Source organism: Alosa alosa, chromosome 4, assembly GCF_017589495.1.
Source record: "Alosa alosa isolate M-15738 ecotype Scorff River chromosome 4, AALO_Geno_1.1, whole genome shotgun sequence".
NCBI lineage: Eukaryota > Metazoa > Chordata > Actinopteri > Clupeiformes > Clupeidae > Alosa > Alosa alosa.
The window spans coordinates 20172239-20188422 of NC_063192.1; the positions used below are offsets into that span (position 1 = coordinate 20172239).

General features: G+C 41.6%; 2 protein-coding genes across 2 annotated transcripts in view; one reads left to right on the forward strand and one right to left on the reverse strand.

The window, feature by feature from the left end:
* camta1a (calmodulin binding transcription activator 1a) overlaps window positions 1-4232 on the reverse strand; it is a 410932-nt gene extending 406700 nt beyond the window's left edge. Inside the window, 1 exon segment of the mRNA XM_048240791.1 lies at window positions 4160-4232. Coding sequence (XP_048096748.1) covers window positions 4160-4184 — 25 coding nt within the window. The 5' untranslated portion in view covers window positions 4185-4232.
* Window positions 4233-5850: 1618 nt separating this feature from the next.
* dnajc11a (DnaJ (Hsp40) homolog, subfamily C, member 11a) lies at window positions 5851-16160 on the forward strand. The gene is made up of 16 exons (XM_048242258.1): window positions 5851-5968; window positions 7048-7177; window positions 7311-7384; window positions 7750-7851; window positions 8101-8229; window positions 8420-8542; window positions 8825-8898; window positions 9766-9955; window positions 10408-10493; window positions 10602-10718; window positions 10981-11136; window positions 13660-13729; window positions 13932-13989; window positions 14150-14292; window positions 14591-14720; window positions 14955-16160. Exons 1-16 carry the CDS (start codon window positions 5897-5899, stop codon window positions 14978-14980), a joined length of 1680 nt encoding a protein of 559 aa, XP_048098215.1. The 5' UTR covers window positions 5851-5896; the 3' UTR covers window positions 14981-16160.
* Window positions 16161-16184: the final 24 nt, after the last annotated feature.

A 16184-nucleotide genomic window follows, 5' to 3' on the forward strand; every position in this document is an offset into this window, starting at 1 on the left:
TTTGTTTTGCAAACAAGGAAATGAATGAGGCTTCAAGTCACTGTAAGCACCCCCTCATATAAATGGAGAGCCTTGTTATACAGCAGCAGCGCGCATAAATGTGCGAGCCCTGGTTAGCTGTAGGACGCACGGCGACTGGAAATAGTTGGAATCGGAGCCGACTCTGACGGCTCAGCTGACAGCGGCACGCACCGCTCAGCGCGGCGGCGGTGGGCGATGACTCACTACAGCAGAAAAAGTCGCATCTAATCTTTACCACCGAGTCTGGTCACTCGGACTATATAACACAACAGAAAGACAGATCAATCTTCTGCCGCTGATCTTCAGAGAGGGAGAAAAAAAGAATAGAAAAGAAGAGAAGGGAGGGGGGAAAAAAACAACACCCCCCCCCAGATATAGATCTAAATTCCCAATGAAGACAAAGGAGGTGATGATGTGGAGAGGGGGCCAGATCTATTGTAATTGATTCGTCTTATGGTGCCAGCCAGACATTTCGGTTTTTCTGCGTTTTGTTTTCTTTTTTCTTTTTTTTACGGCCCCTTTCGCTCCTTCTTTCTCCCAATCTCACACTCTCTTTTTTTTTAGTGGTTCATTCAGCTTGTGTGTGTGTGTGTGTGTGTGTGTGTGTCTTTCTCTCGCCGGCGACACTTTCACTCTGGGCCGTGTGTGTGTGTGTGTGTATGTGTGTCCACATTTCTAGTAAGCTTGGATCAATGAGGATCAATGTGTGAGACCTCGCCAGGCAGGTGGGGCTCGCCGAAGACAGTCTGAGAGAAGCGAATGAGACGCAGCTCTCCAGGCCGAGGTGACACACTCATCTATCCCCGCCTCACTAATTCAATTAAGAGGGACGCAGGAAAAAAAATCTCACGGCAGATCTCACACAAAAACCCGGCGATAGCGGGCGAGAGGGAATGAGAGCACAGCTCCTGCTCTGAGAAAGGTCATTTTCTTATTGTCCGTCCGTCGATTGCAAATGGCATATTCTAGATAAATGCTCTGGGTTAAGGACTACTTTCTCCCTTCCTGCTAACTACGCCCAGTATTAAGAAGTGACTCTAATTCCCCAGTAACATTTATCCTACTGTCAACTTAAATTAGAGGAACCATCTAAATGTATACTGGTGCTGCTTGTTATTTTCAGAGACAAATATGTGCAGTAAACAAGAAAGGGCCTAAGGCAGCAACAGCAAGTTACTACTACTGTGAACTACAGCTCCTTCAGGGCTACTGTGAAGACATCATCAGAGAATGGACACTGAGAGGCCCACAGTATCTGGACTTACAGGGAACACGGGGAAAAGGGGAGAAAGAGACTATTTAGGACAGGGGGAAAGGAATCTGATGGGGTGCTGAAGATAACTTGTGGTGCCATGTCAGCCTGCAGCTACTAAGAAAAAAATAATAGTTTGCCCTTCTACGCTTGAGGGGGAAGAGCATGCATGCTAAATACCAAAACCCTAGAGACAACTCACATGCCTAAAGGACAAAAAGGTTAAGGGGACACACCCCCTTCGTTTTAATGATGTAATCCTGAAAATGGCGTCAGGCATTAGCAAAAAACATCACCCTATGCCAATTCCATTCCGTTCCATGTTCCTCTGGCAGTCAACCTCCACTGGTGACAGTCAGGGTGACATGGATGAATAATGGCCAGAGAGATCCACACGACTTAAAGTAAGAGCTGCAGGACACTGGACATTCAGGGGTGCCTGAGAGTGTGTGAGGCTCAAGTGTGGAGAAGACAGTGTGTTCGTGTGGAAGAGTGTGTCACGTGCTCCTCCACCACACACACACACACATACACACACACACACACACACACACACACACACACTGACCTCACAAGAATGCCAAAAATAACTCAACCTGCTCTGCAAAGGGAGTCTCAACTCGGGGTTTCTAAAAAGGCAAACGAAAGAGAAAAAAAAAGAACAAGGCCGAAAGAGACGTGCATTACCGTGCATGGATAAAGCACACCAGTTTGTTTGTGTGTGTGTGTGTGTGTGTGTGTGTGTGTGTGTGTGTGTGTGTGTGTGTGTGTGTGTGTGTGTGTGTGTGAGTGTGTATGTGTGTGTGTGTGTGTGTGTGTGTGTGTGTGTCCATGTGTGTTTGTGTTTTAACACAGTAGTATTTTCAAAACAGTGGTAGACATCTTGCTCGTTAAAATGCTTAGAGTGGAGACACTCCTGATATTAAACTGTTTACCTTAGGTCATAGCTTGCATAGCTCAATACCACCTCCCTGTGGAGTGTTACTAGTGGAAGGGCACAGAATGTTCCAACCTATTGAGCCAGCTGAGAAGTGTTGTGAGTATTCTGGCCTAGCATATGATAACAACAGCCTTATCACATTCTGTTGTAAAACTATACACTCCACATATATCCAAAGAATTCTCACTCTAATGCATAGCATGATTTTCAAATTTATCTATTGTATTTTCATGAAAGTAGTGAAGACAGCTTTGAAATTTAAACTCTTAGTCTCTGACTCTTCCAAGGCCTGTTTCTAGTGTTACCACTCTATATAAATTCCCCTTAAGCTGCCATAAGTCTAGCGGACACCTCAAAGCAGTAATGTGTTAATTATTGAACATTAAAGTATGTTTAATTCTTTGTGCTGTAGGCACTTTTGTGGATTCCAGTAAACTGAGCCTATGAATTTTCCCTGTAATTTGAAAGTTCTGATAACTCGATGTCTCCACCTTCTGGTATAAAAGGAATGAGCTATCTTGATAGAAAATTTGAATATAGAGATATGTGGTGTGGTCCTTGTGCATTTATTTAGCTATTTTACTGTGAGGGAAAACCCCCACTATTTTTTTCTGAATGAATCTTTAATATCTTGTCTGCAAGATAACCTTTGCAACAACAAAAAAGTCAGCTAGCCTAATCAAGTCAACAAACTGCAAGCCCTAGGCGATCCAAAAATAAACGACAAACACAGTACAGTAAAACAAACAAAAACACATCATAATGACAATACGATAACCAGCGGTTGTTGTTATCATTATGGTTGCTTTCAGCAGAATGTTTTTAATAGGTAGGCATCACATGTATGTTTTAAGTCTGATCAGTTCATTAGAGCGGACCTGTGATTGACTACTTTATTTGAATGCAACGCACTAGTATAGCCTATCGATGCCTAATCGTTGCCATAGGAATTCATCAGGCTTGAGTTGCATGATTGTTGGCATGTAATGACAGTTAGACTACGTGACAATTATTTAATCAACCTACGCAGAATTACCCCCTTATTAAAAAATAAGTCTACCACAAATGCACTAAACGTTGTTTTTTTTCCACTTGATTCCAAGTGACGGCTCTTGCACACAAAACACTATGCTACTCTGTGTCTCGCCAACATAAGGACGCCTACTCTCCGCCGTGTTACAGAAACGCATCTAGAATGTTTAAACTCAAGTCGAGCGATTATTGTGTCAAACTTTTCATTGAAAAATGACCATCTGTCATACCTGTATCCTGTTTTCTGCTATTTACATGGTGAATAAATCAATGCAAATTATCACTTTTTCACATCGCTAGTTACAGCGTGCGAAATTACAAATCCCAGAAATCATAGAAGCTGCTGTATGTTGAAGTAGCAACATTAATGGGTGTACTGAAATAGACTGCACGACATAGGCGTTAAGACTTGCAAGCCAGCAAAATTTTAACAAGCGGGCAAAACTGAGTGGTTAGCTATGATTTACAACAAAAGTGACCTTTTTCGCCACGAACAACATATCAAACTCGTCAGAAGATATTTTAGGTTATGAAAGAAGCTTGATAAATAAAAGAGAAGTTGGTTGTTGGCCGTGCCATGTTGTCAGTAAGTTAGCGTGTTAGTTTGCTCGCGTCTTAAACGAACTGAAATACGGAATAGCAATAGGACAACACAGTAAACCATTTAAGCCACGCTGTTTGCTTGGAGCGATTGTTTTTAAATAGGCTATATGCTGCTCATACAGCGGGCTAGCTACCATCACTGGCTAGGTAACGTCTCCGCGTTAGAGCGAGTATGCTGATGAAATGTTGAGGCAAAACACTTTTAAAAGGTCTATGTCCCTCAGACCACATGTCACCCTCGTCTGTTTTTTAAATATTAGAAAGCACATGACTGTCACACAACTGAAATAATCCCGATATTTCTCTCTTACCTTCCGGCTTGTTTTCGGCAGCCATTTCCCCTCCGCGCGCCACATCCTCCTCCTCTTCACGACCGTGGGTACCACGCGCGTGCACGGTGAGGACAGCACGAGGAGGGACTCGCGAAGCAGCAGCAAGTCCAATAAATGCACTCTTACTATTGGTTGTCAGGCAATAACTGACCATGAAACACTAAAATGGCACGGCTTACAAGTTCGATAAAAAATATATCCAGCCTATAACTATCAACGAACAGCATTGGTTAGGTACAATACCTAAGAAAATAATAAAAGGCTTTACGCAAATCAACTGCAATAGTACTCTAAGTATACTTGTTCGTGAACAGTGCCTGTCCAATGAAGGAATGTAGGTTTTATTTGGATATGATTGACTTTGGCCGTGAAATTACATCAACATTTCTTATTGTTTGGATTATGGCAGTCAAGTCATCCTGAAAGCTTGCTAATTAAGCGTCTGTTCCAAAAGCATTTTGTTTACGAACTTTTTCAGACTTACAGACCCAAGTTCTCTTCGGATAGGTTATTTTCGGTAACAACTTGGTTAACCTGTAGGCCTAGCCTATTGCAATGTAGCAAAGAACAGATTTCCCATTATATGTTCAAGAAGAATTGCTATAGCCTAAACATCATCTATGAACTCAGTTGGATGATAGCCTATATCAGAACACAAGTTATGGCCACTATTCATTATTAAAGACTAATCTATGTATTTTCTCAACTTCAGTAAATTCAGGTATTCCGAAAGTTCAATTAAATCTGTTAATAACATAGTGCCAGGTTAGGATGTGCGTCTAACGCGTGGATTAGGTTGGTTATCAAAGTGTAATGTGTTGCCATTATCCTTAAATCGGTACACCCAGACCTAGATAGAAATTCGCCCAGTTATCGTAATTACACTGTGCGCTACCGCGTGTAGCCGTGGTGCTGAAAAGACAGCTCCTTTTGAGCAACGTCAGAAGGCGACTGTGGGCGCGCATTGAATAGTGGAGAGATGATACAGGAATTTTTGCCAGCCTATAGAGAAGCAGCCTAGACTGAAATATGAACATAGTTTGTAAATACTTTGCATGGGTTTAAGTGTCAAACATGCAACATCTAAACTGTTGAGCTCTAGCATGAAAGGACAAACTTGCATGCAGCACAGGGTATTAAAGAAAGCGTAAGATGGCCCTATCTGATGTCTTGTTTTAAGTATTTCGTTATGACAACGAAATATTGGGCTAGCCCATGTAGCCTATTAAATAAAGACAAGGCGCAGTCTATTTCAGAAGCATGCTGACTCTTAACACTCGTTCTGAAGAGATGGCTGGCGAACGGGCATCGTAAATGTAGGGTAGATCCTGAACATTTAAGGTAGTTTTTACACATGTAAATAACTGAGCCTACTTCCCCTGAAGGAACGCATCATGCAGTGTGTGCGATTTTTTTTTTTCTGGAGAGAGGTTCCTCTTCAGATACGCTACGCTACGTTAACAATACCCATGAGATTGTAGGAATGCTTAGTCTATATATCCATTAAAATATCAGACTTGTACTTTCTTATTTGAACTTAATGGCGTTCGCCTACATTGTTTAAGCAAAGTTGAGCACGTCAGAATACTTGGAGGAAAAAAATCCTTGATGTAGCCTCCGCTCCATGCGGAGGCACTACAGCATATTGTGCACGCTACCTCCCGGCCAAAGCCAGAGATCAGTGTGGTGAGCGGGCGGGGATGAAAGGTTGTAAACATGGCGGCGGCCTTGGACGAAGATGAAATTGACAACGATGACTACTATTCCCTTCTTAATGTCAGAAGAGAGGTGATGCATCTTTGAACGGTTTTGCCTACCGGATACTGAGTGTTTGGTTAGCCTCAATAAATAGTAATTTAAAATAGCCATGCCAGTTCTTAAACTCATGCGGCATTTGTGTCCAACCTAGCCGCTAACATTTGACTGCTTAGCCGTGGCTAACTAACTGAATGACCCTTGCCTATCATTGCTCTTGGTAGTGGATGTACTGTAGTTTCTTCAGGCATGCTACACGACACGACAGTTTAAGTATTGGTAATGGCGATGCCCGCACTACAAGATATGTTAGTTGACATTAGCGCAACGTTCCTATCTAATCCGATAGCCAGAGACTGTAGCGAAGTCTTTGCACAGGAACGGGCTTGCCTTCGCATCAAGTTAGATAATAATCTGGTGCCAAAACTGTCTCACATTAGTTTGTTGACTGTGGAAGTTATGTGGTCCCTGTTGCTTTATTTTCAACCAACTGATTGATTACCAAGACGAAGCACTGATGGGCCTATTGCATTTGAAACGAGAAGTTATTTTAGTCGACGTTTAGCTACTGACGTTTGGTAAGTCACTTGTTACCAAATCTGATTTTGGAGTTTTACGGTCTTCGCAAAGAAAACTGAGATTGAATCAATAGGCCTATATCTTTGTGAGCACTGTTCAACAGCTGTTCAAGGGTCGCATGAACGAAGTGCCGCTTAATGTAAAGTAGCGACGTATTGTATTTCAGGAGGAACTGTTAACACTTATATTGTGCCATGGTCGGTTAAAGTGACAGTCGATAGATAGGCAGACTAGCAGAATACTAAGTATGGGCTGGGCGTTCCTGACTTCATCCTGTGTGTATCTTCATATTGAACAGATAAGACAAACAAATAAGACAAACAAACTCCAGACCTTCAACAATCAACAGGAAACCTTAGTCATGTCACTTTAGTTAACTGCCCTGTTTTGAATCTTTAGGCCCCATTAGTATCTTCCAAATTAGTTAGCTTGTATGTGTTATAACAATATGTTCATTCATTCACATTTATTAGTTCATTCAGTGACATTTTCTTGTGCATATACACCTATGTGCAACTTTTACTTTTTTTCAGGCCACACAAGATGAGCTAAAAGCAGCATATCGGAGACTTTGCATGCTCTACCATCCCGATAAGCATAGAGACCCGGAACTTAAGAGCCAGGCAGAACAACTCTTTAATTTGGTTCATCAAGCTTATGAAGGTAAGAGGATGCTGACATTACAATTGTAAGAAGTGCTCTGAAGACAGCTATAAATAAACACTTTAGTAGGATGTAAATGTAAGTTGAGGCAAGGAAATAGTTTCTGAATGTTGATATCTTTGTTTCTTTGAAGTGTTAAGTGATCCACAGTCCAGAGCTATATATGACATCTATGGCAAAAGAGGTCTGGAAGTGGAGGGATGGGAAGTAAGTACAGTTTTCCACAACACAACTTCATTTCTTCACCACTCAAGGTTAATTATTTGTCATCACTGATAATTATAAGACTTACAGGGAGACAACACCAGATCCGCAACTAAAGTTCTCCGTTCACAGAGCGTAAAAATAGTTTTAGAAGACTAGAAGGTCTGATTTTTTCAAACCTATGTTCTGCTATTATGTCTAGAGTAGCCAGTTCCATTGATTGTAGTGGGAGCTCATTGTTGTAGCAGTGTCACTGTAAAAGAGTGTTACTTTTGCTCTTGTTCTGTGGCTCTGTTCTGCACAATTCCCGTTGTCAGTGGTGCACCGTGTGATTTTTGTTGTTGTTGTTGTTGTTGTTGTTTTTCCAGGTGATCGAGAGGAAGAGAACTCCGGCTGAGATTCGTGAGGAGTTTGAACGTCTCCAGAGAGAGAGGGAGGAGCGGAGGCTGCAACAGAGGACCAACCCCAAGGTTTGTGTTCTCCCCGAATGGCTCAGCTCCTCAAGACCCCATAACGTCATCCTGAAGCCTAATGAGATCCATGCTAAGATTCAAACCCAGGCCGCAGACTGCACTCCCATATTGTGGTGCTAAAATTCATCATAGAATGGATTATCCCAGTGATCTAAAGTCACTCTTGGCTTTGTAGATATTTCAGGGCTGTTTGATGTCACCCTGTAGAAATGATGAAAATTATCTTTTTACTTTTTAATCCCTCAGGGGACAATCAGCGTTGGTGTGGATGCCACTGACCTCTTTGATCGCTATGAAGAGGATTACGATGATGTCCCAAGTGGGGGCCTTCCTCATATTGAGATAAACAAGATGCACATATCTCAGTCTATAGAGGCAAGTACTAAATTTGCATACGAGTCAAGAAAGTCCAACAATTCTGAGGTTAAACAGGAAATGTGTTGGGAGTCAGCATTTTGCTTGAGTACTGAGAGGCTAATCCATTTTTTAAGAGAGGGCTTGAGTAATGCATTATTTAAAATGGTTGTTTGATCAAGTTTGTTCTATTAAATTACTTCTCCATCAGGCACCTCTGACTTCTGCGGACACAGCCATTCTTTCCGGCTCTCTCTCCACACACAACGGCAATGGAGGGGGAAACATCACCATGGCACTACGCAAAGTCACATCTGCAAAGGGCTGGGGAGAGGTGAGGTCTTGTTCAACAACTTGAGCTCAATGGGGCAGCTGTGGCTCAAGCGGCAGCACTGTATCACATTTGGGTCTCAGTGGCCATGGAGACCCAGGTTTGATTCCGGCCTGCGGTCATGTTCCGATCCCAACCCATCTCTCTCACTGTCCTATCGATACAAAGACAAAGCAAAAGGCCAAAAAATATACTTATTTTAAAATTATGCTCCCCTATGCAACATTACATGAGCCTGAAAGTGTTTTGTAAATAGCGTTCTGCTGGAATTTGTGTGATTGACAGGTGGAGGTTGGAGCTGGAGATACACACGGGCCTCTCTTTGGATTAAAAATCTTCCGCAACTTGACAACTCGCTGGTAAGCAAAGAACCTTTTTGGAGTTTCTGAATCATGTGTTAACAAAAACGTTCAGTTTTGAAACACTTTAACAACTTTTGTGTGTGTGTTTGGAAAAACTTTTTCAACCTTTGGGAAATGCTTTGTTACCTTCAACTGTGTTCATTTTTAATAGCTATGAAGAGCATGTGAGGAAACAGGGCAGGTATATTTTTGAGACACTTACAGGCAGGCTACACTAGGCACGTAACTGAAGCATTCCATTCGCTGTGCTGCAACAAGTAGTTTCAATGGTAACCAATGGAACTGGCTGCACCAGGCCGTGATTCAAAGTAGGTGGGTTAGTGGCAAACCGAGTCGAGAACCCAGAGGAAGTTGTAAACCTGATAATAGAACAGCCTGGGGGCTTCAATCTCCAAACTAAACAAAGCCAAAGGGCTCTTCCAGTTGTAGGTTTACCACTTCCTCTGGGGTAATATACCTACTTGAAATACACCCTACAGACGTGATGGTGGCGCGTACATTTTAAAAAAATAGACCAGTCTTCTAAAACTATTTTTACACTCCGCCAATGGAGCGCTTCAGTTACGCAGCCAGTGTAGCCCTGCTGTTAGACTTTACCAATGAACAGTGAATCCTCAAACTTAGGTCTGATTTCCTAAATATTGACTTTTGATGTTATAGAGAGTATGTGATTCAACAATTAATAATGAACATACAGTAATATCAGCACTGATTTGTTTTCCAGGGTATATAATCTTATAGAATACTAACACCTTATAAAGTAATTGTATTAAGCAGTGTGTAGAAATCTTAATATCTGAGGTTGAAGGTGGACAGTTTTGTTCTTTATTCACTAACGGTATCCCATGTGTGTTTCCACGGCAGCTTCTTGACTGCTCAGTGTGGGATGCAGTTCTCGTCCCGTGGCGTACGGCCAGGCGTCACTACTGTACTGGCGCGGCACCTGGACAAGAATACCATGGGCTATCTGCAGTGGCGTTGGGGCACCCAGTCGTCCATGAACACCAGCATCGTCAGAGACACTAAGAGCTCCCACTTCACGTTTGCTATGCAGGTTAGCCTCAGCGGCCAGAACAATCAGGCCAAATGCTTGCCTTCTGTCCATGACTCATTTCCACACAGACACAGGAATTCTATGGATAGGCATTCCAAAAGAATTCTATGGACACACATTGAGTGTTTTCAATTTCAAAATTGCAAGAATAGTATACCCACAAAACAAATTGTAATGGACACTGTTAAAAACATACCATACACTGTTTAATAGCTTTTGAACAAGTATTGAACAAAATACTTACATATGTGGAGGCACAGGAGGCTCTCTGACTAGTAACCTGAGGTTGAGCAATTTTGTGTATTATCAGCTTATAAGTTCCTTCAGGGCGTAGCAAAACCCCTCCACTTCTGCATAGGGGTCCTGTTCGCCCTGTCGGGACTTATTTTCTGATAATGACCGGCGGACAACACATTATCTCTTACTCATCATTTTGTCTTTCCTGCTCACAGCTGGGGATACCTCATACCTTCATGATGATGAGCTACCAGTACAAGTTTCAGAATGAAGACCAGACTAAAGTCAAAGGCTCGGTCAAGTATGTAAAACCCAACATGACAACCAAAACGACCAGTTTCACAAACCCCAGTGCATCTATTGTGTCCGAGTCAAGCATGGGTTGTGTTGTGTTGTGTTTGCCTTGCAGGTCAGGATTCTTTGGGACTGTGGTGGAGTATGGTGCGGAGACAAAGATCAGCCGACACAGCGTTCTGGGGGCAACCGTCAGCGTCGGAGTACCACAGGGTGTCTCTCTAAAGATCAAGTAAGCAGTGCTGATGGTGAACCTTGCCTTTACTTTTCCTTCACCATTTGGCATCTTTGCAATATAAATACTGTTGCTAGTGCATAAATGTAAAGGCACTAAATAAATTACTCCGAAACACATACATAAAGCTTCACCAGATTGTGTTGTTTGTTTTCCTTCACCCCGGGGGTTGTACAAATAAAAACATTTCGTCTTTCCTTACCATAGTGCTCCGTGAAATATTCATAAGTGTGCATTTCTTTCTTTCTTATTTCCGTAGACTGAATCGAGCCAGCCAGACGTACTTCTTCCCCATCCATCTAACTGATCAACTCATGCCGAGTGCCATCTTCTATGCCACTGTGGGGCCCCTAGTGTTCTACCTGGCCATCCAGCGGCTTGTTATCAGGCCTTACGTGCGCTCCCAGAAGGAACAGTAAGTCCTCTATTGGACCGCTCCACATGGAGTAGCTTATGGTCAACTATCAAGAAGATCACAATGACTATGTTCACATGCACTTCAGTATCCCGGTTATTAGGCTTATTAAGGTTTTGATCTTATTTGGGATATGGTGTTTACATGAACACAGAGAAACCCGGTTATTAATAGCCCTGTATAGATAGATGGATAGATAGATAGATATACTTTATTGATCCCTAGGGGAAATTCAAGGTCACAGTAGCATACAGACAACACACACACACACACATTCAATAACAGCAGAAAAAGTAATTAAAAGTATATAATATAAAAAAACACAACTAAGCAATAAGGACTGTAGAAGAGAAAGAATATACTAAATATACAAAATACAAATTATACTAAATAAAACTTGATCAAAATCAATTCTAAAAAACAGTATCCACATAGTGGGTGAATAATCAATCAGGTGCTCTTGCAATGACTGAAGCAGGGACTGAGCCTGTGGTTCTCAGTGCGTAAGGTAAGGTGCTCTGTGTGAATGAGTGTCATGGTGATGGTGCAAATGAGTAAGTCAAACAGTCCAACAGTGCAAGAATAAAGTCTATATATCTATATATAAATAACTATGAGCTGGCTATTAACGTGCCTTCTTGAATTTCCCCTTGAGGATCAATAAAGTATCTATCTATCTATCTATCTATCTATCTATCTATCTATCTATCTATCTATCTGCCTTTTAAGCTCTCAAAAGTATAGCTTATAGCCTACACATGAATACAAATTGCATGCTTAAATAGCCTAAGAACTATTTTAAAACTGTTTTGTTAAACTATTCAACCGTAACACTTGCCATCACGCATGCACCTCTCCCTCTCCCTCTCTCGTGCACTCACACACACACGATGGCAAAGCATCCGCTTTGTGACAGGTCCCTTAACAAGCACATAGCCCATTGTGCAGGCCTACTCTATGAAAATAATTGCTATCACTCAGCTCTTGGATTAACATGATACACAGGATTTACACTTGCAAAGTGATGCAAGTTGATAGACAATTGTGTATCAAAAGAAGAAAGAAAAGTTTGCCTAATTAAATTATTTTTAATTAAATTTTTGCAGCATATAGCCTTTACTATCGACCCCCCTTTTGACAACTGACATATCGGTTTTACATATCGGTTATCGGCCTCCTGTTTTGGTAATAATTGATATCGGTATCGGCCCTGAAAAAACCATATCGGTCGATCCCTAACTAGGATGTGGCTTTTTAGGGACAGGGGTGAGACATGATGTCTTCCACAGTGTTGGAACTTGTCCAAGGCGTAGACTCAGATTAAAGATGTGCTTCAGTGGCTCCCCCAGCTCAGCAGCACAGGCCTTGAGTAGCCTTGGACACAGTCCATGAATGCTACATGATGAATGCTAGCATCCCGGTTACCAACAATAACATTTTGTATAAGCACCTCTTTTCCAAGTTTCTAATGAAATTTCTTGTTTGTATTAGAAACCGGGATAGGTTGTATACATGGAACAGTATCCCGGTTTCTATCGGAGTACTCCAGCTAGCATAACCAGATTTCTCAAAACTAGTATAAGGGTTTATCCAGGGTTCTGAAATCAGGATATGATGTTTACATGCACAAACACAAAACTGGGTTACTTCCCGAATAAAATCCCGATCATAACCGGGATACTGAAGTGCATGTAAACACAGTCACAGACAGGCTATCATCTCAGTTACAATCATGATTAGCTACATTGTGCATGCAGTTACGTTGTGAATATTGTAAACTTTTTAAAGGTTCCCTTTGGCATTGTCACTTGCAAGGAGACTTTGTGCACATCCCAGGTGCTGAACAAAAAAGTTATTATGAAAAAAGTTTGAAATTCTTTGGCAGGCTTGGAATTTCACCATTTTAGGGGCAAGGCCACTTGGCCTTCAGTTGGGCATATTTGGTGGGGGACACAAAGGCCACATGTCAGGGCACCAAGGCCAAAGTTAACTATACAGTAGTAGGCTATAAAAATTATCAAAGTTGTATTTAGCCTATTCACATCAGTAGACCTGCATCATTGTATGAAACATTACAAAAACATGACATTACATAGAACTGTAAATCATCTGACCATGGCCACTGTGAAATTCCTACCCTGCTCCTTGGTATTCTTTTTTGATATCCTTTTTTTTAGTTTATTTTCTCATTTGGCAGATAACGTTTCGACCTTGTGGTCTTCCTCAGAATCCCTTTGGCATTGTCACACTGACAGGCTTTGGTTTTGTAATTGTTTCATGCAACGCTTCTGTGGGTCAGTAACATTGTGAATACAGTGATGCTGCTACTATCGTAGACCTTGAGAAAATTGTTTAACTTGGCCTTGATGCATTGTGATCGCATTTCCCTCTTCCAGTTTGGTCGCGAGAAGCTTTACCCTTCATGTCATAATGACATGACTCAACATGACACAGCCTTCTTGTTGAAAGGCCACTGATTCATTGTTGGCTCCTTGTTGCTTTTCTTGTTGCTTTTATTTGCAGGGAATTGGAGAAGCATCGACAGAGTTCAGCCACAGACATCGCCAAAAAGAAGCAGGAAGCAGAGTCTGCTGTGAGTTCACCATATTGCATATTACACAACTTGCGGCTAACTTTGCTTGATGAGTGTAATGCACACAAAAAATGGTGATGGTGCCCAAGCTCTCCCTTCTATCTCTCTTTCATCAGTGCCTTTGGCAGAGAGATGAATGTGCTCGTTGTCGCTGTACATACACAATTAGTCTGTTTCTGAAACCTCCTTTCTGTTTCTGAAGGTTTTGCTGATGCAGGAGGGCGTACGCAGAATCATTGAAGCTGAGGAGTCCAAAATGGGTGAGTGCGGAGCGGATAGCCCATCTCGGAGCGGCGGAGCCCTGATCAATGACCGCATAGCTGATCCATCATGTGAACTGCGTCTGCAGACGTTATTGACTGGCATTGTCTGTTAATGTATTTATTTATTTATTTTGGGAGGTTGACTGTTTTTTTTTAGGTCTCATCATCCTCAATGCCTGGTATGGCAAGTTTGTGACGGACAACAGCAGGAAGCACGAAAGGGCAAGGGTCATCGACGTGACTGTCCCACTGCAGTGCTTGGTGAAGGACTCCAAGCTCATTCTCACAGAAGCCTCAAAGGTCACACAAAGCTAGCAATGATATGCTGTCACTCATATCAGTTTTATCCCAGGATTTGTTGACATGTTAAATCTTAACTATAGCCATAACGCTATAAAAAGGTTTCTATGTATACACAATGACTCATTGTTGTCCAAACAGCCATTGCTCTTTTATACAAGGTGTGCTGTGCTTTTTGACCATTTGGAGTAAGATAGTGTTTAAAGTATTGTAGATTTAGGAGGACATGCAGTACTACTGCAGTCAAAAGTTGTGCGTCTGTCTATTTTTCTTTAATCTACTTGTGCTGGCCCCACAGGCTGGTTTACCTGGGTTCTATGACCCCTGCGTGGGCGAGGAGAAGAGCCTGAAGGTGCTGTATCAGTTCCGAGGAGTGATGCACCAGGTGTTGTCCGGCGACTCAGAACCTCTCAGGATACCGAAACAATGTAAGAACTGACCTTAATTCAAATCGATTCAAATGTGATTCAGCCCAGTACGCACTTAGTGCAGTTACTTCACCATTTACTCATTGTGTGAGACTTTTGTAGCTTGCAGTCATGCAGTCTTAATGGACAGTGACTAATAACTGCTCACTTGGCTATTTACATCACTTTAAATGCAACCTCACTGTCGTCAGCATTGCTGAAGAGATATGTTCTCCTTTTTTTGTGTCCGCACAGCTCACAGAATTGACAATGACACCTAGGACCTCTACTGGGCAGAGGAGGAGATGACTTTGGAAGGATGTTTGAGACTTGGATACCCGCTGTGCCCAAGAAATCATACATATGTGCATCCATCTGTATGGTGTTCATCTTTTAATCGTTTTCTAGGAAGGTTGTGTATGAAAATGGACCTGTTTGGATGCCATACTATATTGAAGATCATCTGGAAGGTTGCAGCCTTTCATATATGTAAACTTATGAAAGGTATTTTTTTTTCCTTCTTTTTGGTTACCATTTAATTTCCCTACTTTTCTGACACCCAATCCCCTCCAAAACGAGCATATTCAACAATGGCTTTGGCCAGCATTGTGACCTTATGTACGAAAGGAGGATGACCAGATCCAGTGCCTCTATTTAACTCTTGTGAGAGTTTGATGTCGCCCTTGAATACTTGCCATGTGAAGGTATGGGAACCATGCTGCCAATTCAGTGAATTGCACAGGAAACAAGGTAGTCATGCCCAACTGTCAGCTTTGTCTATCATTATGACCATAGTATTTTTAAAAATGGCACGGAATAAAAAAGCTTGAGAAACATTTTGTGGAATGCAAATAGATAATTATTAATAATTATTTTGTCATTTATTGTTACAAGGACTCGTTACGTGCTCACAAGTTAGTATCAGCTTAAAGATGAATGTTATATTGAAGAATATATAATGACACATGTTGGCATGATTAGAAAAATTATAATCTTTGGAATGTGCCTGATTATACTGATCTGAAGTGAATCATCATATTCTTAGAATTTGCAAACAGCAACATTTATTTACCTTTTATAATCACTGAAATAAAAATGCAGCAACATTACTCCCACAGAAAGAAATGGAACTGGCTTTTTAGTGACAGAAATTAGCAATCAGAATCAGCGAGAAACTCTGTTGAACTCATTGGCATGTTGGCCAGGAATTGACATCAGTTTGTGTTTCTTGTGCCATAAGGTTAAAAACAGGATTATTTGTTCCTCCTCTTCACTGCACTAATGCCTCATGGGAAAGGGAATACTCTTCTGTATCAGTTACTTGAAGTATCGAGTGGTTTTCCACCTCTTAATTGAGAAATAGAAGGCAACGCTGAAGATGTATGGGTGCCTACACAAAGTGATTTGTAAAGAATGACTGAATGGATGGTCAATTGAAATAAATATCTTAAGGATTCTGAATGTAGTTGTTTGGAAGACATTTTG

What these genes read in the sequence shown, in the direction of transcription:
- dnajc11a (XM_048242258.1), top strand. Translation starts at nt 5,897, where the DNA reads ATGGCGGCGGCCTTGGACGAAGATGAAATTGACAACGATGACTACTAT. An exon ending in TTCTTAATGTCAGAAGAGAG is followed by an intron (nt 5,969 to 7,047) that starts GTGATGCATCTT and finishes ACTTTTTTTCAG; the next exon opens with GCCACACAAGATGAGCTAAA. An exon ending in GGTGTCTCTCTAAAGATCAA is followed by an intron (nt 10,719 to 10,980) that starts GTAAGCAGTGCT and finishes TTATTTCCGTAG; the next exon opens with ACTGAATCGAGCCAGCCAGA.